The sequence below is a fragment of the Schistocerca piceifrons genome, chromosome X (genome assembly GCF_021461385.2).
Source record: "Schistocerca piceifrons isolate TAMUIC-IGC-003096 chromosome X, iqSchPice1.1, whole genome shotgun sequence".
Classification (NCBI taxonomy): domain Eukaryota; kingdom Metazoa; phylum Arthropoda; class Insecta; order Orthoptera; family Acrididae; genus Schistocerca; species Schistocerca piceifrons.
In genome coordinates, this window is record NC_060149.1 from 881212043 (window position 1) to 881237142 (window position 25100).

The 25100-nt window shown below is 41.2% G+C and overlaps 1 protein-coding gene across 2 annotated transcripts in view; it reads left to right on the forward strand.

Annotated features, from left to right (window-relative positions):
• The window catches only part of LOC124721699 (protein dispatched), a 215975-nt gene that overhangs the window by 39154 nt on the left and 151721 nt on the right, over positions 1–25100 (forward strand). The window contains exon 4 of one of the 2 annotated variants that reach the window (XM_047246785.1): positions 23611–23772. The exons of the other annotated variant lie outside the window; for it this stretch is intronic. Coding sequence (XP_047102741.1) covers positions 23611–23772 — 162 coding nt within the window. The remainder of the gene's footprint in view (positions 1–23610; positions 23773–25100) is intronic. 2 annotated transcript variants of the gene reach the window in all.

A 25100-nucleotide genomic window follows, 5' to 3' on the forward strand; every position in this document is an offset into this window, starting at 1 on the left:
TTCTGAGGCTTGTGATACTGTGCCCAGTTGCGACTGGATGCGATACGACATGCTGAAACACTTGTGAATGTAATCTGAGGAAATCCTAGGATATTTTAATTCCATATGGCAGACAGGCTCATTTCATACCTCATGGAGGAAGGCAACTTTGCTCCCTCTCCTTAAACAACGAATAGAGTGAATGTTCCCGGTAGCTACAAAAGCCTTGCATCAATGCGCTGTATTGGAAATGATCAACCATTGCTTGATTTAGATGCTAGAGGCTATCCAGCTCCCTCTTCGAAGTTGCTATACAGCAGGCTTTCCTGCATAGACAATATTGTTTATGAATATTTTGTGAGATATAAAAGTGTACGATACTAGTTCCAGGCACAATATTGCAAGACAGGTCTGGCAGTGGGGCTTCCCAAGGCATCTGTCATAAGGTCCTTTTTATCACATTTTTTACATGCTAGGTTGGTGAAATACTGTCTGTCTTGAAAGGAGAATGGTGTCCCTCAAGGAAGTATTTTAATGTTAATCTGTTCGTCATACACTATCTGATCAAATGTATCCGGTCACCTGGCTGAAAATGACTTAAAAGTTTGTGGCGCCCTCCACCAGCAATGCTGGAATTCAATATGGTGTTGGCCCACCCTTAGCCTTGATGATAACTTCCACTCTCACAGGCATACGTTCAGTCAGGTGCTGGTAGGTTTCTTGGAGAATAGCAGCCGATTCCTCACGGAGTGCCGCACTGAGGAGAGGTATCGATGTCGGTCAGTGAGGTCTGGCATGAAGTTGGCCTTCCAAAACATCCCAAAAGTGTTCTTTAGGATTCAGGTCAGGACTCTGTGCAGGCCAGTCTATTACAGGGATGTCATTGTCATGTAACCACTTCGTCACAGGCCGTGCGTTATGAACAGGTGCTCAATCATGTTGAAAGATGCGATCGCCATCCCTGAATTGCTCTTCAACAGTGGGAAGCAAGAAGATGCTTAAAACATTAATGCAGGCCCGTGCTGTGATAGTACTATACAAAACAACAGGGGGTGGTGCAAGCCCCCTCCATGAACAACACATCCACACCATAATGCTTCCGAATTTTACTGTTGGCACTACACACGCTGGCAGATGACGTTCACCAGGCATTCGCCATACCCACATGCTGCCATTGAATTGCCACATTGTGTACTGTGGTTCGTCACTCCTCACAACATTTTTCTACTGTTCAGTCGTCCAATACTTGTGCTGCTTACACCAAGCAAGATGTTGTTTGGCATTTACTGGCATGATGTGTGGCTTATGACCAGCCGCTCGACCATCAAATCCAAGTTTTCTCACCTCCCACCTAACTGTCACAGTACTTGCATACCCACATGCTGCCATTGAATTGCCACATTGTGTACTGTGGTTCGTCACTCCTCACAACATTTTTCTACTGTTCAGTCGTCCAATACTTGTGCTGCTTACACCAAGCAAGATGTTGTTTGGCATTTACTGGCATGATGTGTGGCTTATGACCAGCCGCTCGACCATCAAATCCAAGTTTTCTCACCTCCCACCTAACTGTCACAGTACTTGGAGTGGATCCTGAAGCAGTTTGGAATTCCTGTGTGATGGTCTGGATAGATATCTGCCTATTACACATTACAACCCTCTTCAACTGTCAGCGGTCGCTGTCAGTCAACACATGAGGTCAGCCTGTAGGCTTTTGTGCTGTACGTGTCCCTTCATGTTTACACTTCACTATCAAATTGGAAACAGCAGACCTAGGGATGTTTAGGAGTTGAAAATCTCGTGTACAGATGTATGACACAAGTGACACCCAGTCACCTGACCACGTTCGAAGTCCATGAGTTCTGCAGAGTGCCCCATTCTGCTCTCTCATGTTGTCTAATGACTACTGAGGTCACTGAAATGGAGTACCTGGCAGTATGTGGCAACACAATGCATCTAATATGGAAAACATATGTCTTTGGGGGTGTCCGGATACTTTTCATCACATAGTGTAGCTATGAATACTATAATATCCACAGGAAGATCTTTTGTGTAGTGCTCCATACTTATGGACATTTAAAATTTATTTTTTTATTCCTCTACCAACTCTGCAACTACTACTCATCAGTTAAAACTCACATTTAGGAAATTTGGAGGAGTTGGAGACAAGTTTTCAATTTTCTGCAGAGATGTGTGTTGGAAAGAATTGGGGGTGGGGGTGGGGGGAGGTAGTGTGTGTGTGTGTGTGTGTGTGTGTGTGTGTGGGGGGGGGGGGAAGAGAGAGAGAGAGAGAGAGAGAGAGAGAGAGAGAGAGAGAGAGAGATTGTCCAACCTATTTGATTAAAAACTGCCATGATTTTCACACGTAAGGGACATGAAGGAAAGGACCCTGGAGGCACTGAATATCTTGATGTGCCTCAGTCACAGGTCTTCGGGAGGAGACAGGACCTGTACGCTTGAGTTTTATAAAACATTTTTGCTTTAAGAATTGCAGGGGTTTTGCTGATTGAATTATCTGATTCTATCCAGCTGTAATTTGCTTTGTTTTGTGGTAATGTTTATGTAAAATACAAGACACCCATTGAATTTTAGTGTGAGTAAAAGTATCGACACAGAGAAAGGTTGCAAAGAGTGAATTTGGGCTGCAGACAGTAACATCTGGCCTAATATCTTTTGCATGAAGGGACATAATGATAGAGAAATCTGCTGTGGCAATTATTTGTCATTAGGAAATTATTTCAGTTATGTAAGGCTTTACCATCATGTATCATCTATCATCTGAGTTTAAACTCAACTGTGTTGTTCATTGTATTTGCTCCATGGCTACACTGTTTGGGTCAATATGACCTGATCTGTTAAAATTGAGCACAGTTCGGAAAATTAATTTCAGAAAATTCAGTTATCAAAAAATATGAGAATTAGTAATCTGTGTACTGCTGAATACACCTTTTTCAGAATAATATTATAAGGGAAAGTAAAATTTTGACATAATACATTCATATTGTAGCCTAGGGAACAGATCAAGACATGTACACTCAGGAACACCAAAAATAGCACACCAAGAGGGGAGCATTTGATCAAAATGAAATTTGTTAGACATACAGATGAGAGATTCACTTGATCAAAAACCAAGACAAGTAAATGAATGCAGTGAATCAAAGAACACAAATGCAATGCAACACCAGTAATGTGTTGGATCACCTTTTGCTGCAATACATGCCACAACACTGTCTGTCATCAAGTTGATTAGATGTCAACGTTTGTCCTGAGGCAGACTGAGCTGCAAATCGTACGGAGTAACACAGCGGCATCTGCCATTTCAGTTGGCCCCACACATGCTCTATAGGGGACAAATTCAGGGAGCAGGCCAACCATGGAAGAGTCAGAACATGATGTAGGAAGTCTAGTTGAAACTGAGCAGTATGTGGACAAGCATTATCTTGCTGGAAATGTGCTCCTGGTAGACCATGTAGGATTGATTTGATTTGATTTTAACAGGGAAGCTAAAACAGCTTAGGTCTAACCCGCCACTACCCAAACCAAAGTAAGTTTATTGTGCGGTATCGCTTCCTGTATATCTAGTAAAGCCAACCAGTGCCCTTAAATAGTGCATGGAGTCCCTCTGCCAGTTTTTTGTTAGACAAAATTTCTTCAGGTCTAGTTGTGCTGAAGATTCTGTATCTTTTACTCTCCAATGCCATGCATTTGAAGATTAGATGTGATGCGGTTTCTTCACCCTCATCACAGATCCTACGTTTAGGGTCCTCTTCCGTTATACCCATTGTGTGTAGGTGTTTTTTGAAATTCCCATGGCTGGTCATCAGTCCAGTCATGAGTTTGATCTCTTTCCTGTTCAATCCCAGGATTACAGAGCTTCTTTTAAAACATGGCTTGGGAATCATTACCTTACCATGTTTTGTTGTTTATGGACCCTGGTCCAATTTCCTTTGTGCTGTTTCCTAAGCCAGTTTCGTAGTTCTAGTTTGATCACAGCCTTAGTGATTGTCAGGACAGGTTCCGGTCCAATAAATGGATTTGTTGCCCCCCCCCCCCCCCCCCCTCCATCCTAGCCAGTCTGTTGGCTTGTTCATTGCCACAGATCCCTGAGTGGCCAGGAATCCACACTAGGTTTACTCTATTGCTTCCCCCTAGCTCCACCAGAGCCCTGTGGCATTCTGCAACAATCTTAGATCTGGTTTCAGGGTCTGCCAATGATTTCAGGGCTGCTTGGCTGTCTGAATAGATGTAGATGCTATGGTTCTTGTAGCAACTACACATATTCTCCTCTACACATGCTCTGATTGCAGTAATTCCAGCTTGGAATACAGAGGCCAGTTTTCAGTTTTCCTAGAGAGATGATGCCCTCCAGTCTTGCCTGAACCCCATACACCCCTGGCCCCAACACCTTGGTCTATTTTCAACCCATGATGCCCCCCCCCCCCCCCCCATACGGCGTTGAACTGTTTTTTGCCACTGCTCCCTGCTTCCATTTATTATATTGTAAGGATTTTTGAAGCAGTTGGGAGTTATTATATAGTCAGCAGGCATTTCCCCAGCCATTCCTATATTTACCTCACTCACTATGTTAGTGTGTGATTCTGGATATCCGAATGAGACCCAGTTTTTGCCAGTTTTAAGTCTGTGTGTCCCAGCTGCTGACTCCATTTTAACCTAAAGGTGTAGTGGAGGCATGTCCAGCATGGCTTCCATCCCAGCGGTCAGTGTGCTTCTAATTCTGCCTGTTATGGCTAAGCAGGCCAATCTCTGCACCTTAGCAAGCTCCTTAGCTGCAACCCACTGTTCTACCTTCTTCCACCACACTATGGACCCGTAGGAAAACCTAGGTCTGACCACTGTGGTGTATATCCAGTGCGTACCCCTGGGGCTTAGGCCCCAGTTTTTGCCACAAGCCCTTCTAGTACTCACTAGAGTACTTTTTGCCTTGGATCAGATACTCTTAATGTGAGGGGTCCATGTTAACTTCTCAACTAAGGTTACCACTAGATATTTCACTATCCCCTTCACAGATAGAGTTTCATCGAAGAGCTATAGATTCCAACTTGAGTGTTAAATATGTCTCTTCGTAAATGGTACCACAACAGTCTTCTTAGGATAAACCCTCAGATCCTGTTTGATGCACCAATTTTGCACAATGTCCAAACTTCCTTGTGCCATATTTCTGTGTCAGTAAATTTGTCAAGTATGACTATGACAAGGTCATCTGCATATCCTTGGCAGAAGCATTGTCTGGAATTTAATTCCTCAATGAGTTCGTTCACCACTAGATTCTACAATAGAGGGGACAAAACTACTCCTTGTGGGCAGCCTCTAGTGGTGTTAATTACCATCTTTTCATTCATCATGGTGACCTCTACTTTCCTTCCACTAAGCATGGCCCTGGTCCACCTGCATATAGTGGTCCCCAGGTCATGCGCCTCTGTTGCCCTTACCATTGGAAGTAAAGTGCTTTCTCCACCTTCCCAACAAGTTGGTGGAGAGCTGACCTGTATACACTAACCAGTTTTCCAATGTTTTGAGAATGGAGGAGGACAGACTCAACCTTCACTGCCCTCCAAGCATTGGGAATGATTCCTACTGCTAGGCTAACCCTGAATAGCCTGCGTAGGACTCTTATGAGCTTCTCTCCTGCCTGTTGCAGGAGAGCTGGAAAAATTCCATCTGGGCCAGGTGACTTGAACAGTTGGAATGTTCCCACCGCTCATTGGATTTTATTAAAGTTCACACACTCCTTGGCCGATTCCCAGTCCTCTCTTAGAGTGCCTGAGAACTATTCTCTCCGGGATCACATTCTGGACTGTGTTGTCCGGCAGAGCTTATTGAGGAAAGTGAGTTTTGAGGAACAGTTCCAGCATCTCATGTGCTGTCTTTGTATATTCCCCATCCTTATTCCTCAACGTACCTCCTGGATTGATTGGTACTTGTTATATCCTAGCCAGTAATGCCACCTGAGCCCGCTGCCAAAAGGTTGGCAGCATCAAAGTCCGGACGCGGTCCGCATAAGCAGCGCCAGCGAGACGGGAAATCGCCGCAAGTCTGCGCGCGCCACCGCTGGCTACTGGCTTCTTAAGCGCTGGAGTCGCGAGTGCTAGGACAGTTCTGTATTCGCCGCTCAGTTGTATACTCGCCACCGAATTGTGTACTTGCTAGTCAGTTGTGTGTTCATCGCAGCAGAGTTGTTGTTTGTCGTCAGCCGACGCTGACCTAGCCGCTCCGACTCGAACTAGACAGATTTCTGTAGACACGGAGTTCACTACTGTGTTGCTGTATCTTCGTTAATAAAGATAAGTACCGACTTTTATTTAATCAGAGTGTTTGGGTTTTCATCTTTCTGTTCACTGTTCCAGCGGACCGGTCGGCCCGCTATTAAAAGTGTGGCGGTGACTTCGTAAGCCGTTTCTACAGCGAATTGTTTGTCGCTACGAACGCCGCCACAAAAGTACTCTAGTGAGAATCTTGTGAAGTCTGGCTTGTGCAGCCATGCTCTCCACTTCCTCACAGAATGCCTTCCAGGATGCTTTCTTTGCTTGTCTGATTGCAAGATTGTAGTTGACAAGGGCCTCACGATATTTAGCCCATTGTCCTTTACGTCTCAGGATATTAAACAGTCTCCATACCTGTTTTCTTTGCATTTATAAGTTGTTATTCCACCAAGGCACACTCCTATTTGTGCACTTCTTGGTGATTGTGCAGTTGTCCTGGTTATGAGGTCACTATGGCAGAGGTAACAGCCTCTGCTACTTCCTCAAATTCTATGGGATTCCTTATCGAGGTTTTAATTTCCTGTAAGCCTAAATCAAGGTCCCTCCTATATGTCTCCCAGTCTGTTTTCCTGGGATTCCTATAGGCCATGGCCTGTCTGATTCCCATTTAATGTACATGTGGTGCGATGAGGATGGCTTGCAACACTACATGCCATTGTTTGACATAGCTGCCCATCATCATGGAACTAAAGGTTATGTCAATTACTTCTTCCCTTCTGCTATTTCTGAATGTAGGTTCATTGCCCCTATTCAGGACCTCTAAGTTGTTAGCTAAAAGGAATTCAAGAAGGTACTCACCTCTACTGTTGCTCACCTTGCTGCCCCACACTAGGTTGTGGGCATCGGTGTCGCATCCCACCAGCAGTTAGTCATCTTGCCGATGGCAAGTCTCTACCAGTCTCATCACCTCCAAGGGAGGAGGAGAGCTGTCTTTGTAAGGAAGGTATGCTGAGGCCAAAATAATGTACCTCGTGATACCTTCCTCACATTGCTGCATTTTAATGGTCACTAAGTCCCTAGAGCAGAAATCCATCATTGGTATGAAAGAAATTCCATTTCTTACATAGATGCATGTTCTCGAGTTTCTTATATTTCTAGCATAAATCAGCTTACCTCCAGTGCCACCGAGGCCCAATACACCCCCTTTATATACATAGGGTTCTTGTGTCAGGGCGACGTCCACATCCTGCCTCCCCAGGCAGTGACACAGGGCAGCAGAGGCCCCTTTTCTGTGGTGCAGATTAATCTGCAGCACCTCCAGTCTCCATCTTGCTGCCATCCTGGAGGACTTTGAGAACCCTAAAAACAATTTCAGGCCCTGCTCCTGTATCGCCTTCAGGGACTTCTTTCTGACCTCCACTACCAGGGTTCGTCCTTCTGGTGCAACCTTCTGGTTGATCACTTTCCAATCTTCTGTCGAGACTTTTGGGCTGTGGGCCTCTATTTTCCCGAACAGTGTCTCAGGAGAGGCTTCCATAAGGATCTTTGGTACCCATATCAATATCTTTGCGGTCTTAAGAAGCTCCGCTGCCATCTTAACCAGCAGCTTCACATTTTCCCATGGGGATATCATGGGCTCCTTGTCCTTGAGCCATTCCACTGTGTGCACCCTCTCACAGACAAAAATGAGGGCACTACAATCTAGATAGACCCTCCTGAAGTTAGGTCCTGAGCCAGCATCCCCCCCCCCCCCCCCCCCCATCTTTTCAAAGAGGATCATCTGTACCAATTCCTCCTGCTGCGAGGTGATGGCCACCAGTGGATAGCCTTCCTGGATAACTGCCATCCTAAAACCCGAGACAGCTGTACTATGGGTCTGTTTCTCTATTTCTTGCCTAGGTTTTATCTGTACTCACTTATCCAGGGAGGAGGAAGTCTGATTTCTACCTTATCTGCTTGCTACCTATCTTTGATGTAGTGGGGGTGTGCTTATCCCCTTCAACCTGAGACAGTTTTTTCCTGGGGGTCTTAGGTTCAAGTCCCTTTAATTCCCACCACTTGTCTTTAGGAAGCCATTCTTTCCCTTCCTTTTTCCTCTGTTCCCTGAGTAGTTTCCTCCTCTGGGCTCCAGACAAGCTTTTGATCTTAATCTGGTCTAGCTTCTCGGTTACAGTTCCCACTTCTGGCTCAGGTCTAGACCCTGATTCAGTAGTGAGAGTGCCTGATGTTTGGATATCTGAGGTCTCAGTTTGCCCCTCAGTTTGTTTTTCTATGTTTTCTTTAATTGTTTCCATATTCATCCCATGAGATTTGGGGATCTACAAGGTCCACACCATGAATACCCCGTGCAGTGTAAGGCTACTTACTCAGGGAGGTAGCCCGATATCCCTGAGGCTCCGTTTGCGACACATCTTCCCACGTGCCACTCACCCCTCGACACAGATCGCAACACACCTTGGGTTGGGTCAGGGAATTGGGCAGGACTAGGAGTGGATAAGGAAGATGGGACATTGTGGGACACTCTTAGTCTGATTCATCGGCGGAGGCCTTTCCGGCAGCAGGTCCTCTACCTTCGGCATAGCCCTCATCTTCACGCGGATATGCAAGCCTCTCCACCCACACGGACAGTGTTTTGTCAAGGTGGAGTCCCCCGGAGAGGGTGAGAACATGATGTAGGAAGTCTAATTGAAACTGAGCTGTATGTGGACAAGCATTATCTTGCTGGAAATGTGCTCGTGGTAGACCATGTAGGAAAGATTCCACATGTGATTGAAGATGTCATCAACATAATTCTGGTCTGTTAAGGTTTCATGTATCACAATTAGAGGGGATTGGTTGTCATAAGCTAATGCCACCCCCCTTCCCTTCCCTGCCCCCAGACGATTATGCTGGCTGTGCAGGTGGTGTGACAAGTGACAGCTTAGATGGAACTGTACTGTTCACCAGGCTGCCTCCATACCCATATGCAGTTATCATCCCACCCCAAAACGAATTGGTACTCACCATTAAATACCATGATTTTCCAGTCTGTGGCAGGTCATGTCTTTCTGGCTTGACACCGCTGTAGACGGAGTCACCAATGTCTGTTTTTTAATGGCAGTGCATGGCAAAGGTGCCTGGATTGTTGATTCGCATCTGCAAGGCATCTAGAGATGGTTTGTAGAACAATGGGCACCTGAACAACTTCTTGGTTCCTGGAGTAAGTCACTGTAGGATCCCTGATTGCTTGCTGTATGATCCTTCGATCCTCTTGCCTCGTTGTCTTCCTGGTCACTCCAGGCCGGTATGTCCAGTGCTCCCAACATTATTTGATGGAAGACTCAGAATGATCGATCTGGTGAGCCACACTGTGTTGACCAGCCTGTGGTTTTCATGCTGATGATAAGTCCCCTCTCAAACTGGCTTAACTGTGAGAAACGTCATATAATGTGTACCTGGCATTCTGTGCTTGAGTCAGGGTGTGATCATCACATGTATGATGGGGCACTATGCACCATTTAAATTGGGTCCCCTGCCCAATTGCAGTGCCACTGCAGCATATGTGGGCATGCAAATTGGCATCAAACATGGATCATTTTACATATCGGATATCACTGTACTTATTTGCAAAGTTTTGCATTTGTACCTTTCCTCCCTCTGGGTACACTATTTTCAACATTCCTGAGTGTATATCTTATTGCTATTAATTGCTTACAGTTTGGACACAAGTAGGAGATGTGAACTACAAGCATTGTTCAATAAGTAATGGCCCACATTTAAAAAAAAAAGCCATTAATATACGTAGACAAATTTCCTTGTTGGTGCTTCACATTTGATGTTTGTTTTGTGTACTGGTGAAGTTTCAAACTGTTCTGTCTGGCAGATGGCAGAGCCATTGCACAGTGTCAAAATGGAGTCGATGTATGACTCACGAGCAGTGTGCTGTTATTGAATTCTTTTGTGCAGAAAAAGAAACTGTGGGTACATCCATAAACATTTGTGTGCAGTGTATGGCGATGCTGCAGTTGATGGGAGTACAGTTTGGCAATGGGTAAAGTAAGTTACAGCCTCAGGAGAGGCAGAAACAGAGCTCCGTGATCAGCCACGCTCGGACATCCTGTCACAGCCACTGCTCCAGACATGCTGAAACATGTGGATGCCATTATTTGTGCCAACCAGTGCATCACAACTCGACAATTGGCTCTACAGTTGTCGGTCAGCATTGGAAGGGCGTGAAGGGTGTCTGCAATGACTGAGACTCAGATATTCAAAGAGGTGCTAATGGTGGGTACCACAAATGCTCACAGTGGACCACAAGAGTCAAAGAAAGGCCATTTCATCTGAATTGTTGGAGTTTAAAGATTCTTTATGGGTAACACACTTTGAAGATGACGAGAATGTCAATTATGCAGTGAAAACATGGCTACGCCTACGGGACAAGAGCTTCTGCCAGCAGAGAATCCATGCTCTTCCACAACGTTGGTGTATGGCCATAGAACGTGATGGAGACTACATAGAAAAATAGGACATGGACGAGACATGTTGATGAATATAGTCACCAAATTCTGACTCTTAACAATAAATACAAAATGTGAGGCATTACTTATTGAACAACCCTCATATACAAATATGTCTTTTACACATTCCACACAAATTCATCTTATTGCCATTAATGGTCAGAATTTATAGCACACACACATTTTACATTTTTTTCTATTGTTGTACACTCTAAGGCTGGAATAGTTTTTCCAGGTTTTTGGAATTCTTGACAGTCCTCAGTGATTTGTTCAGTCTTGGAAGATTGGTTTTTGGTGCAAAACGTTGCTTTATGGGTGATTTTCCAAGTTGTTCTGCAAATACTCTCCATCTGTTTGTGTTACAAATTGGATCTACAAAGTCCAAAAAACACAATGTTTGTGTGCACTAATGTCTAGAATGTTATCAAAAACATTGGCCATCAGTTAGTCTTTTGTTTCTCCTGGCACATTGATCAAATACGATTTGGTTTTTGTTTACATATAGAAGTACATGTTAGTTGACCTAATGTGTTAACAATATGTCTGGTTCTGTTGCAATCCAAGATAACGCCTGGCTTTTTGTCATCTCTATTGCTGATGTGGCCATCATGATGCTTCACATTCATAAGCATGACATTTGACCATAACGGTATCATTTGAAAAGTAAAATAAACTGTGAACTTCCCTGTTAGTTATTTGCTGTGGTGGTTCTGGCATGTTTCTCCATATAATTCCTAATACTGACCCTTTCCTTTTTAGCAACTGCTGACCAAAATCGTAAGAAGTACAAAAGTTGCAAGTTATATTCTGATCTCGTAGTTCACTGGTGAGTTCACACCCAACTGTCATATCTAGATTTTTTTCCAGTACTGCTGTTGTTGCTTTGCCTGCAAAGTTTGCACTTTTAGGAATATGAAAATTTGCTATTCCAAAGTGTCCATATTTTTATCCCATATTTTGCTGTTTTATGTAGAATATTCTGTCTGAAGGAACACATCCTCAAAACCCTACCAATTGTTCATCAGTGTTTGCATTTGCTCCAGGTTTGAATGATTTTATGATGACTTCTGCTCAGTTTTCCCAAATGCTATGAACTGCAGCAAGTTTTCCAGTATATTGCCTTTCTTCTTTAATTGTTTTCTTACCAAACTGTACAACATGTAAAACATCACAAAATGTATTTCAGTCAGTTTCCTTATCCTATGAACTTAGAAGACTTTCCGTGTGATTTATGTAGGTCTGCAGCTCGTGGTCGTGCGGTAGCGTTCTCGTTTCCCGCGCCCGGGTTCCCGGGTTCGATTCCCGGCGGGGTCAGGGATTTTCTCTGCCTCGTGGTGATTGGGTGTTGTGTGATGTCCTTAGGTTAGTTAGGTTTAAGTAGTTCTAAGTTCTAGGGGACTGATGACCATGGATGTTAAGTCCCATAGTGCTCAGAGCCATTTGAACCATTTTTTTGCTTTATGTACACCAGCAAGAAACAATCCCCAAAGATATGCTTGAAACAGAATACTGTCAGTATTCATCCACTGTTGATGGTAGAAGTCATCATAACCCTCACTTTCAGAACCATTAACCACACAATCTTCACACTCAGAAACTAAGTCTTCATTTTCAGTAGCATTTATAACTGCTGCCCTCTCAGCATTGGTGAATTGTTTTATCATGGTGGGTATTCAGAAGCTAAGGTACAATTCTGCAGCAGTTGTGCAACCCACAGAACACTCTGTAATGGGTTTTCATAAGAGGCATTATGCAGAACAAATGTATTGTTGACAGTACTTGCATTATTGCAGATAATTTTAAACTGAGGGCAACCACAGCTAAACTACTTATACATAGTTTACAGAACTTTCAAACAGTAAAATATAGATGTTAAAATGAATGACACTGATTAACATATAGCTGAATGAAAACTTGTTGACCCACTATAGCTGTATCTACAGTGAGGTGACAAAAGTTATTGGGTACCTTCCAATATTGTGTTGGACCTCCTTTTGTGTGGCGTAGTGCAGCAACTCAACATGGCATGGACTCAACAGGTCGTTGGAAGTCCCCTGAAATGTTGAGCCATGCTGCCTCTCTAGCCTTCCATAGTTGTGAAAGTGCTGCCAGTGCAGGATTTTGTGCACAAACTGACCTGTTGATTATGTCCCATAAATGTTCAGCTGGATTTGTGTTGGACAACATGGGTGGCCAAATTATTCACCCGAGTTGTCCAAAACGTTTTTCAAACCAATTGTGAACAATTGTGGTCCGGTGACATGGCACATTGTCATCCATAAAAATTCCATCGTTGTTTGGGAACATGACGTCCATCAATGGCCTCCAAGTAGCTGAACATAAACATTTCCAGCTAATGATTGGTTCAGTTGGATCAGAAGATACAATTCATTCCATGTAAACACAGCCCACGCCATTATGGAGCCAGCGCCAGCTTGCACAGTGCCTTGTTGACAACTTGGGTCCATGGCTTCATGGTGTCTGTGCAACATTCAAACACCACCATCAGCTCTTACCACCTGAAACTGGAACTCATCTGACCAGGTCGTCTAGGGCCCAACTGATATGGTCACAAGCGCATGGGAGGCACTACAGGTGGTGATGTACTGTTAGCAAAGGCATTCGTGTCAGTCATCTGCTGCCATAGCCCATTAACATCAAATTTTGCCACACTGTCCTAATGGATACATTTGTCGTACATCCCACATTGATTTCTGTCGTTATTTCATGCAGTGTAGGTTGTCTGTTAGCACTGGCAACCCTACGTAAACACTGCTGCTCTGAGTTGTTATGTGAAGGCTGTCAGCCACTGCATTGTCCATGGTGAGAGATAATGCATTAAATTTGAGATAATGCCTGAAATTTGGTATTCAAGGCACACTTTTGACACTGTGGATTATGAAATATTGAATTTCCAACAATTCCTGAAGTGGAATGTCCCATGCGTCTAGTTCCAATTGGCATTCTGCCTTCAGAATCTGTTAATTCCTGTCATGCAGCCATAATCACATTGCAAACTTTTTAGATGAATCACCTGAGTACAAACAATAGCTCTGCCATTGCACAGCCCTTTTAAACCTTGCATGCCTTACTACCATAATCAGTATAAATGCAGGACTTCTGTCACCTCAATGTATTGTAGTTCTTGTAGACTTGCACAACATTTTTAGTTGCATCTTCTGGTGCATCTCTATATAAAAATTGCCAATACTATTATCACAGTGAAAAAGTAATTACATTGTCAGAATAAATTATTTGTGGATTGAATAATTTAAAAACCATATGAAATTGGAATTGTATTAATCAGAGTACCAATCTGCTCAGTGTTAAATGTAAAGTGCTTGCATTATGAGCTGACAAGGTACTAGTATTGCATAATGATTTTGAATATATACTGATGTGTTGTGGACTTACTGAAGTGCCAAAGAAACTGGTATAGGCATGCGTATTCAAATACAGAGATATGTAAACAGGCAGAATACTGCGCTGCAGTTGGCAACGCCTATTGAGACAAGAAGTCTGGCACAGTTGTTGGATTGGTTAATGCTTCTACACTGGCAGGTCATCAAGATTTAAGTGAGTGTGAATGTGTTGTTATAGTTAGTGCACAGCATCGCCGAGATAGCGATGAAGTGTGAATTTTCCCATATGATGACCATTCTGTGAATGTACCGTGAATATCAGGAATCTGGTAAAACATCAAATCTCTGATGTCGCTGTGGCCGGAAAAAGATCCTGCAAGAGTGGGGCCAACGTGACATAAGTGCAACCCTTCTGCAAATTTCTGCAGATTTCAATGCTGGGTCATTAACAAGTGTCAGCGTGTGAATCATTCAACGAGTGATCATTAATATGGGCTTTCGGAGCCGAAGACCCACTCTTGTACCCTTGATGACTGGACAACACAAAGCTTTATGCCTCGCCTGGACCCGTCTACACCGACATTGGACTATTGATGACTGGAAACATATTGCCTAATCAGACAAGTCTCGTTTCAAATTGTATCGAGCGGATGGACGTGTACTGGTATGGAGACAACCTGATGCATCTATGGACCCTGCATGTCAGCAGGGGACTGTTCAAGCTGGTGGGGGCTCTGTAATGGTGTGGAGCATGTGCAGTTGGAGTGATATGGGACCCCTGATACGTCTGGATACGACACTGACAGGTGACACGCACGTAAGCATCCTGTCTGATCACCTGCATCCATTCATGTCCCCTGTGCATTCTGATGGACTTGGGCAATTCCAGCAGCACGATGCAACACTCCACGTGTCCAGAATTGCTACAGATTGGCTCCAGGAACACTGTTCTGAGTTTGAACACGTTTGCTGGCAATCAAACTCCCTCTCTGCCCCATCTTACTCTTATGGATTTATGGACTGCTCAGCAGGATTCATGGTGTGAATTCCCTCCAGCACTACTTCAGACATTAGTTGAGTCCATTCACATCACATTGTGGCACTTTTGCGTGCTCATGGGGGCCCTACACGATATTAGGCAGGTGTACCAGTTTCTTTGGCTCTTCAGTGTATATTGCTGTTACATTTAGCTATTGAAGTTTGTGATTGAGGAGATGTAATGGTGATGCCAACCCACAATATCCACAGAAATTGCAAAAATTAAAACTTATGTGACCACCTTTGATGTGTGTCGTATGGCAGGAATCCGTACAAAAGTGATAACTTACTTTGAGGTACAGACAGACGACTTAGTCACCCAAAAATTAGTTAAACTAATCTTAAAACCAATACCATTGAATATTAAATGTGCAGATACCCTGCGCAAACAAGAATATTACTGTTGCAACTTGTATATGTTTCATCTAGAGAACGTGAGTGGCCCTGTAGTAAAACTTCTATTATAAGGTGGTAACTATAACAGACAATGTTAGATCTACTATAACGGCAACGTTAGATCAGGATCAATATTGTAACAAGCATAAACATTCAGAACTGAACTTACTGACTGTGGGTGCTGTAGTGAGAATCCTATACACCTCCTGAATTGATGAAAATGGTTGTGACAGCTGTCTCATAATATCAATATGCAGACCACATAAAACTAGCGGCCTGTATGTGGGTGTAGCATCGGTGTAATTTCATTGTAAATAACATACTAATAGCTCATGGCCAACATCACTTTTAGCTGATTTAGTTGTCAGCTACAGCATACATTTAATTGTGCTGATTATACTGGATTTAGTTTATGTTCTAATGGCCCTCCCTTGGCCACTAGAAAAATTATTAAATATTCCTGATAAGAGCAAGAAGAACAAACAGATAAGCAGCCTCAAAACTTTCCACTGCAAAATTAATTATTACTACTGTTTCCTACTCTTACAAAGTCCTCTTTCCTTCATAGTATTAAATGATTGAAATAAATATATGCTTTTCATTCAAAATAAAATATTTAGTGCTGTGGATCTTAATCACTGTCTTCTTGGCTGAAAAAGAGTGAATTATTAATTTTTCAGTAATGTGTGGTGTCTCCAGAGTGCAATTGAGCACACTCAAGGTTAAAGTTTTTCTTAGCAGCCAACGTAAGAAATAGCTTTTCAAGGTCTGCAGCATAATGTAGCTCTGAAAAATTCTTGACACTGGTATTGAAGAGCAAGTCAGATGGATATGATTCTGAACAGCTATGATAGTCTGTGTCGGTAGGGCAAGTTCCACAAATTTTCGACTTTCACAAAAGAGAATTTGTTCATTCCAAAATACTGTCATATTAAACAGGGATCACACAGTACTACCTAGCATTCAAAATCCTGTCTTCTGCTTGCTTGCACTTTTTATCGTAATTACTAGGAGAGGAAAGATGAGCATAATATTCACTTCAATATTGAGAAAAATCTTACCTTTCAAGATAACAATTATTATTTCATAAGACGTTCTTCTCAGTGCTCAACTATTAAGAGATTTATCTTCTTACAAGAGTGTATACTGACAAAAATTAATATTTTCTTATATCTCGCAGCATTGGCAGCTGATGTTTCCTTTTTAACAATAGAATCCTTTTAAAATACGTGCTTCTCTAGTCAGGTCCATGGAACACTAACAAGCCAGCGATATTATTTACAATGCTGTGCTCTCACGGGCGAAAGCGATAATTTAGCTTATGAAGTGACACTATAATGTAAAAGGGGAGGCCATGATGTTGGGATCACGGATTTACTTCAGACTCTGTGCACCTTTAGTAGGCCATTAAAACAACATATTGTGCAAGCAGCAGTAAGGTGCACTACTTGGGCAATTCTGAAATCGCAAGAGAAGTTATACGCATCTGTTATGTAACTGATGTATCTGTGCATAGGTGTCAGACTTCAGAGTTCGTGGTGGATGAGTGGTGGTCATATGAGCTTTGTAAGGTGGAACGTGTATGAGGAGATGGAACGTGTACGAGGTGATGGTTCGTCTCCCACGTAAACCTTCATTTTAGTGGTACAAGTGTAAATTCTGTGATATTCCAAAAAATTTGCACCTACTTTATTTGTTCTTGCTAAATTAGCAACGTCTCACCCATATGCTGGTTAACTGCCAAATGGGGTCTGCCTCTATATCTGCAGCTCGAAGTGTTGAGGTGCAAAGTAGTTCTGGGTACCTTCCCAGATTGCATGTATAATGGATGTCGCAAATCACGACAGCCATACATTTTCAGGAAAACTGTATGCATTTCGTTATTTACTTGTTGATAGTTATAAACATGTTCTAATAATTAATTTTAATTAAAAAACAAGTAGTCAAATATCATGAAATTCACTAAAACTTCATACAAGTAGAACTGGTTTTATACATTATATAACCTTTCAAATGTCATATAAATTAAATAATATGACCCGTGATGAAAAAAAATATAGATTAAAAATAAAGTTTGAGCAGGAGTTGAACCATTGCCTCATATACGTTTGACTTACGAAGCTTGTACACTAATCAACTGATCACCACAGACTCTCAGAACATGCACATAAAAACAGATTCATCCGTTACATAATGAATGCGTAAAACTTCTGTTGTGATTTTCTCGGAATTACCAGAGTGCTGCACCTTACTACTTGCATATTATGTTGGTTTAAGGGCCCGCTAAAGGGATACAAAGTTTGAAGTGAATCTGTGATCCCAACGTCATAGGCTCCCCTTGTTAGTTAATTAATTGATGATGTAACACGAGAAACTGAGTTTAACAGTTCGTGTTGTCACCGTAACTCTTCTGCGTGATCCACATAGAGACCTCCCAGACTGCTGGTCGGTCTGCTCAGTTCTCATGGGTGGTACATGACACTGTTCCAACATAACGGGCCCCTAGTTTGAAATCATCTACCTATTGATGTTACAGGAGAGCCATTACAACTGTTTCCATCAATTAAGGAGGTGTAACAGGTTCTCAACACAGCAACGACAGCCCGTAAGTTCAGTTCTGTACATTTATGCTGGTTGCAATGTTAATCCTGATCCAAATCACGGATAGGACATTATCTATTATAGTTAGCACTTTCCAGTAGAAGTTATATTATAGGACCACTCCTATTATCTGGCTAAAACATTTACAATTTACAACTGCAATGCTCTTGAGTGCAGAGGACATCTGCTCATTTGATATTCAATGGTATTGGTTTTAAGATTAGTTTAACTAATTTACAAATGAATAAGCTGTGTGTTTGTCCTCAACATAGTTAATTTTATCACTTTTGTAGGGATTCCTGCCAGTACAACACACACCAAAGGTGAAATCAAACAATGGAAAATCCAGGATGGAATGTAACAATATTATGAAAAGGATGGTTGCTACTTGCATTATAGCGGAGATGCTGAGTCACAGATAGGCTCAACAAAAAGACTGTTGGAAAGTGAGCTTTCTGCCAACAATTAAATCATCAAAAACAGACCAAGCGTGCGCGTGCCCACACACACACACACACACACACACACACACGCACACACGCAAAAATCCAGCTCACACACACGACCACAGTCTTTAGCAGCTGAAGCCAGCATCTGGCTTCAGCTGCTATAGACTGTGCTAGTGTGTGTGTGTGTGTGTGTGTGTGTGTGTGTGTGTGTGTGTGTGTGTGTGTGTGTGTGGGTGGCGGGGGGGGGGGGGGGCATGCGCGCGTGTGTGCACGTGTTTTTCAACAAAAGCCTTGTTGGCTGAAAACTCTTTCTGACAGTGGTTTTGTTGTGCCTATTTGCAACTCAGCAGCTTCGCTATATGGTAAGTAACAAGCATCCTTTTCGCAATATTGTTACACATGAAAGGTGGTCACACAAGTTTTAATTTTTGCAATTGCTGAGGATATTGTGGGTTGGCATCAACCATTACACCTTGTCAGTGGTAAACTACAATAGCTACATTTAACAGCAATGTAAGTCTGAAATGCACCAGTATATATGAAAAATTTTTATGCAACACTAGCACCTTCTCAGAGGCTCATAATACAAGCACTTTATGTTTAACATTAAGCAGATTGGTACTCTGGTTGATCCAATTCCAGTTTCATATGTTTTTAAAATTATTCAATCCACAAATAATTTATTCCAACTATGTAATTATTGTTTCATCTTAATAATAGTACTGGTAATTTTTATACAGAAAGATACCAGAAGATGCAATTAAAAATGTTGCAAAACTGGTATTGTGAGTCTACAAGGATTCCAATTCAGCTATATGTTCAATCAGTTTTATTTATTTTAACATCTATATTTTACTGCTTGAAAGTTCTATAAACTATGTACTTGCATTATTTTATGAAATTAGATCCTTGACAAACACAAGTAAATGGTAGTAAATTCTTCAAAATAAAATAAAGCCAGACCAGAAAGTAAAAATGAAATTACAATGAAATCTAGGCCTTTAACTGCTTACAGGTGTTGATAAATATCAACGGGGACAGTTGAAAATGTGTGCCCCAACCAGGACTCGAACCCGGGATCTCCTGCTTACATGGCAGACGCTCTATATGTCTCAGCCACCTAGGACACAGAGAATAGTGTGACTGCGGGGACTTCTCTCTGGCACACTCCCCGTGAGACCCACATTCCCAATTTACTGTCCACACGCTACATTTGTAGTGCCCCTGCCCACTATGCTCATAACTCACGGCAGTCAATCTGTCGATTCCCATAAGAGTTCGGGCAATGTGAGTGCATCTGCACTGAAGAAGATCATTGGCTGGTAAGCCTTATCTATATGAATATGGTATCTGTTCTTTCGGACATGTCCAAAAGAACAGATACCATCTTCATATATTCATACAAAGTAAAAAGTTTTCTTTTTGAATCATATTGATTTGAACACAACATATGTAACAATTACCATTTGGGGCAAAATTGTCTTGACACTCAAAAATATTTTTGAGTTCCAAACAGCTGTCACAATAATAGACGGATGTTACGCAAAACTTAAGGGTGAAAGTAACTTTCACATGATGTGTCACTGCCAAGTAGCATAGCTCAAATGAAACTTGAACCACCCATAGAAAGAAGTGCTGCTCAATAGTACAGAAGGTAACTGAAAGAAATATGCAATGAGACAAACAGAAATAACACTTTCATTCGAAGACAATAATTATACCGAAGTCACCATTAATTCAGTTGGCCCCCTTGATATTAAAAAAGGCGGGACATGATTCTTAATGGGGTGTGTGATCACCATGGACAGCAATGTGATCTCTGCAATGTGCTTCATTGGTGGCCAATAGATTGGTAAGGTGTTCTTGTGGTAAGATGTTTCGTTTCTCCACCAGCATGGTTGACACCACCTGGATGACTGTTAGTGTATGTGGACATGCTGCAGTATGTCTCCACAGTGTATCCCACGTGTACTTGTTGAAATTTAAGTTGGAGGGAGGGAGGGGGGGGGGGATGGAGGAGACAGTCAAGCCAGTACATTTGCTGAATATCGTCATCTTCCAAGAGTTTCTCCACCTGCAGTATTTGAATATCATCATCTTCCAAGAGTTTTTCCACCTGCAGTATTTGATGTGGTTGGGCATTGTCATCTGTAAAAATGAAGGTGGGACAGAATGCACCCCTGAAGATATGTGTATGGAGAAGGAGTACAGTGTCACAGTAATGTTGACTAGTGAATACTTTGTTTTCAAGGATTTGGAGGTCTGTACATTCACACAACATTATGCCTCCCCACACCATAACATCAGGAGCACCAAAACAATCATGTTTGACAGTGTTCCCGGGTGCATTATGTGTTGCCACCTTTTGTCATATGAAAGTACGTATTGCACCCAGGAACATTATCAGACGTAATCGTTTTGGTGGTTCAGGTGTTACAGTGTGGGGAAGCATATGTTGCTTTAGTGTACTGACCTCCAAATCTTTTGATTATGGTACACTCACTAGTTAACGTTATTGAGACACTCTAATCCTTCCCCATGTGTGTTTTCCAGTGGTGCATTCAGTCATGACTTAATTTTTGTGGATGAGAGTACATGACCACATCAAACTGCAAAGGTGAAGCAGCTCTTGGAATGAGAGGATATTTGGCAAATGGACAGGCCTCCCAATACCCCTGACTTAAACCCCATCAAGCACGTGCAGGATGCATTAGGAAGATGTATTTAACCATGTCCACACACACCAACTGCTGGATGGTTCCAGCAAGTGTCAACCACGCTGGTGGATGAATGGAGTGCCATACCACAAGAATTCCTTATCAACCTTGTTAGTCAGCATGGGTGCACATTCCAGAGCATGTATTGCTGTCCATGGTGATCACACACACTATTAAGAACCCTGTCCAACCTTTTGTAAAGTTCAGGGACCATCATAAATGATGGTGGATTCATTGTACTTATTGTCTTTGAATAGAAGTGTCATTTCTGCATATCTCATTGTGTATTTCTTTTATTTACCTTCTGTACCATTCTGCGTGTGGTTGAAGTTACACTGAGCTGTGTTACCTGGCAGTGACACATCATGCCACAGTTACTTTCATTCTTAAGTTTTGTATACCAGTGTAAATGAGTTTTACAAACATATCTAAAGATGATGATAGAAGAAAAAAAGGTTGGCTGTTTTCTTATTTTCTGTAAGGGGGGGGGGGGAGGCAGTAAATTCAGATTTTACAAATTTTCCGTTTTTTGTGCATTATCTGTTGTTTTCAGTTACTTGTACCATTTTCTTGAGCCTTCTTAAGTAGTAGTTTTCATTAATTTTAATGTTTGTATCACTGTTTTTTGCACACAAATTTGCATTCTTGGTTCATTTCACGAATAGTGTGTTCATGTAGAATGGCTTACTTTATAAATGCTTTGTGCTCTGTCATTTGGATATTTCTATGATAGCTGATAGATTTGTAGTCACATGTATATCTTAAGCTGGTTACAAGTGTATAAAATGCATTTTGCTTTAGAAGTCTAATGTTGATGATAACAGTGTATGTGGCCTATTTTAAAATTAGTTTTTTAGTTTTTATTTGCCATGTGCGCTGGATGAGATCTGTTTGGCCAATAAGGAACTACTGTCACATACAATTCTCGAATGAAATTTTCACTCTGCAGTGGGGTGTGCGCTGATATGAAACTTTCTGGCAGATTAAAACTGTGTGCTATACCGAAACTTGAATTCGGGACCTTTGCCTTTTTCGGGCAAGTGCCCTACCATCTGAGCTACCCAAGCGTGACTCACCACCCGTCCTCACAGCTTCAATTCCACCAGTCCTGAGTTTGAGTCGCGGTCTGGTACACAGTTTTAATCTGCCAGTAAGTTTCATATACAATTCTGTTCTGAAATATGTAAAATGGTATTGAAATTTATATATGGCTTTTTAAACATGTTATGTCAAGGGATGTAGGTCTTTGTTTAACAAAAGAATCCAGAAATAATATGTAAGTTCTATGTGTATGAAAGAAGTCAAAAAGCTGTAGAGGTGACCTGATTATTAGACAGGAATAAAGGAAAATAGCAGGGACACGAAACTGCCATGGGTTTTTTCTCATACATGGCAAAAACCTGTATCAAATCTGAGTGCTTACTGGAAAGAAAATTAATTGTTGTTATGTTGTAGGCAGCAGGACTACTGGTATGGTGGTGGATACAGAAATGTTATTTGTTTTGTTGAATCCTGTTATGAAATATGTTCATGCACTTCTAAACAGTGTGAAATTGCACATATGAGTAACAAACTGTTCATATTTGATAGATTCATGAAATAAAAATGACGTCTTTTTCATGAAATTAACTGGCTTTTAACACCAAAATTATTGTGTGCCCTTTATGCTCGGATTTTTGCTTTTCACATTGCAAGCTATTTTTTTAAAATTAGATTCCTGTATGAGATACACCGTGGAAGAAAAAGTGAAACACTGCAACACGTGAGAAATCTTAACAAAAGCTGTAATGCCTAGGTACTTTAATCGCTTGGTATTCAGAGTAATAAACAATTAAAACCAGCTGGACACACTCTTTTATTGTTATATTTGCACAGGACTGATATGTGCTTCAGAGTAAGACTTAATAGCCTAAGTGTACATCCTGTGCTCATTGTGAAATGTTTATTCTGTAGTTATAAATTTTGTTTTTCCCCCATTTGAACTGTACTGTACAGTTTTTGTGTGAGCCATGGAAACAATCACATTGATAAAATTCATTGCACGGAAAATTTGCAGATTATGTTTTGTGTTCTATTACAATATTCTTGTTCTCATTATTGAAGTAATGTTTTGATTTGGGTGAAGATAAAGTATGAAAGTAGATGCTGATGACCAAATATAACTACACATAACAAAATTGAAGGATCTTTTTGAATGAAAGATTTATTGGGTATTATGCAGTTTTTGAGATTCATATTTCTGTACTGAAAATAATTTAAAAAAATTAGTGTTGAGGTATTGGACAATAATGGTTATTTTTATGTAAATATTTTGAAGTCATAATTTTCAGATTGTTGCATAATTCTTTTAGGGATTTCAGTCAAGGGGGACAGTTTTATCTCAGAGAATAACAGCATGGATTAATCTGAAAGATGCAACAAGACCATCTGGACCACTCTCAGTAAATCCAAAAGGTGACACTGTTGACTTAAGAGAAATATCAAAGATAAGGAGACATCGGCAGCATCATAAGGTAAATGACAGTAATTTAAAATTGCATTGTATTTGTATAACTCAGAAGAGTGATCTTTTATCTATGTATGTTGCAATTACAAATCTATAGATATTAAGCCACTTTACCTTGCTAAGATGTAAGACACAGTTTACTGTATGAATATATTAAATGAAACAACAGATTTGTTGTTGATTTGTATGTCAAAATAGAGATAGCAAAAGACTAGTGGGACAGTGACTCTTGACACAGCTGTTAATGTTTTGTAATATAATTATTTATACAGCCATTCATAGTAGCCCATTTTACGTGGGATATTAGTTCACAGATCTCCATGATACAAAGAATTACAAAGTATGATGCTTGGAGCTACAAAGATGTTTGTAACTGTAGCACAAACATTGATTACAGGAGTAAAATAGTTTTAATTTTGAAACACAGCACTGAAAAAATTCATAAACATTCCTTTCACACGAGATTGTGATTATTATTTTTTTATTTTTATTTATTTATTTATTTATTTTTTTAGGAAATTGTATTTGTTTTGGATTACAGTCTCATTGAATTTTTAAATGACTTAATATTCACCATTGACTGTGGTATTTATTACAGTTTACACAACTGTAATTTTGACTTGAGGTCATTGTTATGTTGTTAAAGCTGCAATCGATATGAGGGGTGTCAAAAAAGAACAGACTTTGCTTATAACATCTTTATTGCTCATTAACTACATTTTAAGCAATGTCCCCTTCAAAGTAGACCCTTCCACCGGCAATATACCGTTCCCAATATTTTTTCCATTTTTGGAAAGCCTTCTGGAATGCACTTTCTGGGATGCTGCACAGTTCTCTTGTTGTATTGTGCTGAGCTCCTCAGTGGTTTTGATATGGCATTTTTTCAACACTGTTTTAAGTTTTGGATACAGGAAAAGGTCTGCGGGGGATAGGTCACTAATATGACAAACAGCTGGTGCATTTTCAGACACAGCAAAACAAGGCTAACAGCAGTTTATTGTCTAAACTTACCATAAGGTATGTTCAGTGGCTGCATTGCATTTCCTATGCTGGGTGAAGCGCTATTTCAAAATTTTTGTCTTTGTTTGACTAAATCTTGTAAACATCAAAATTAGACATTCCACTGTCAGAAAATGTTTTTCACAGTACATCCATGAAAAATCTAGATTCGGAATTTAAAAACTTCTTCACATTCGGGACAACACCAATAAAATGTCAACATTAATAAAATTAATAAAAAGACTGTGAACCTCTATGGCTCAAGTCAGCATTCATCACACACATCATCTGTGTGAAGCTTAAAATACACCATTTTGTTATGAAAACATATGAAAC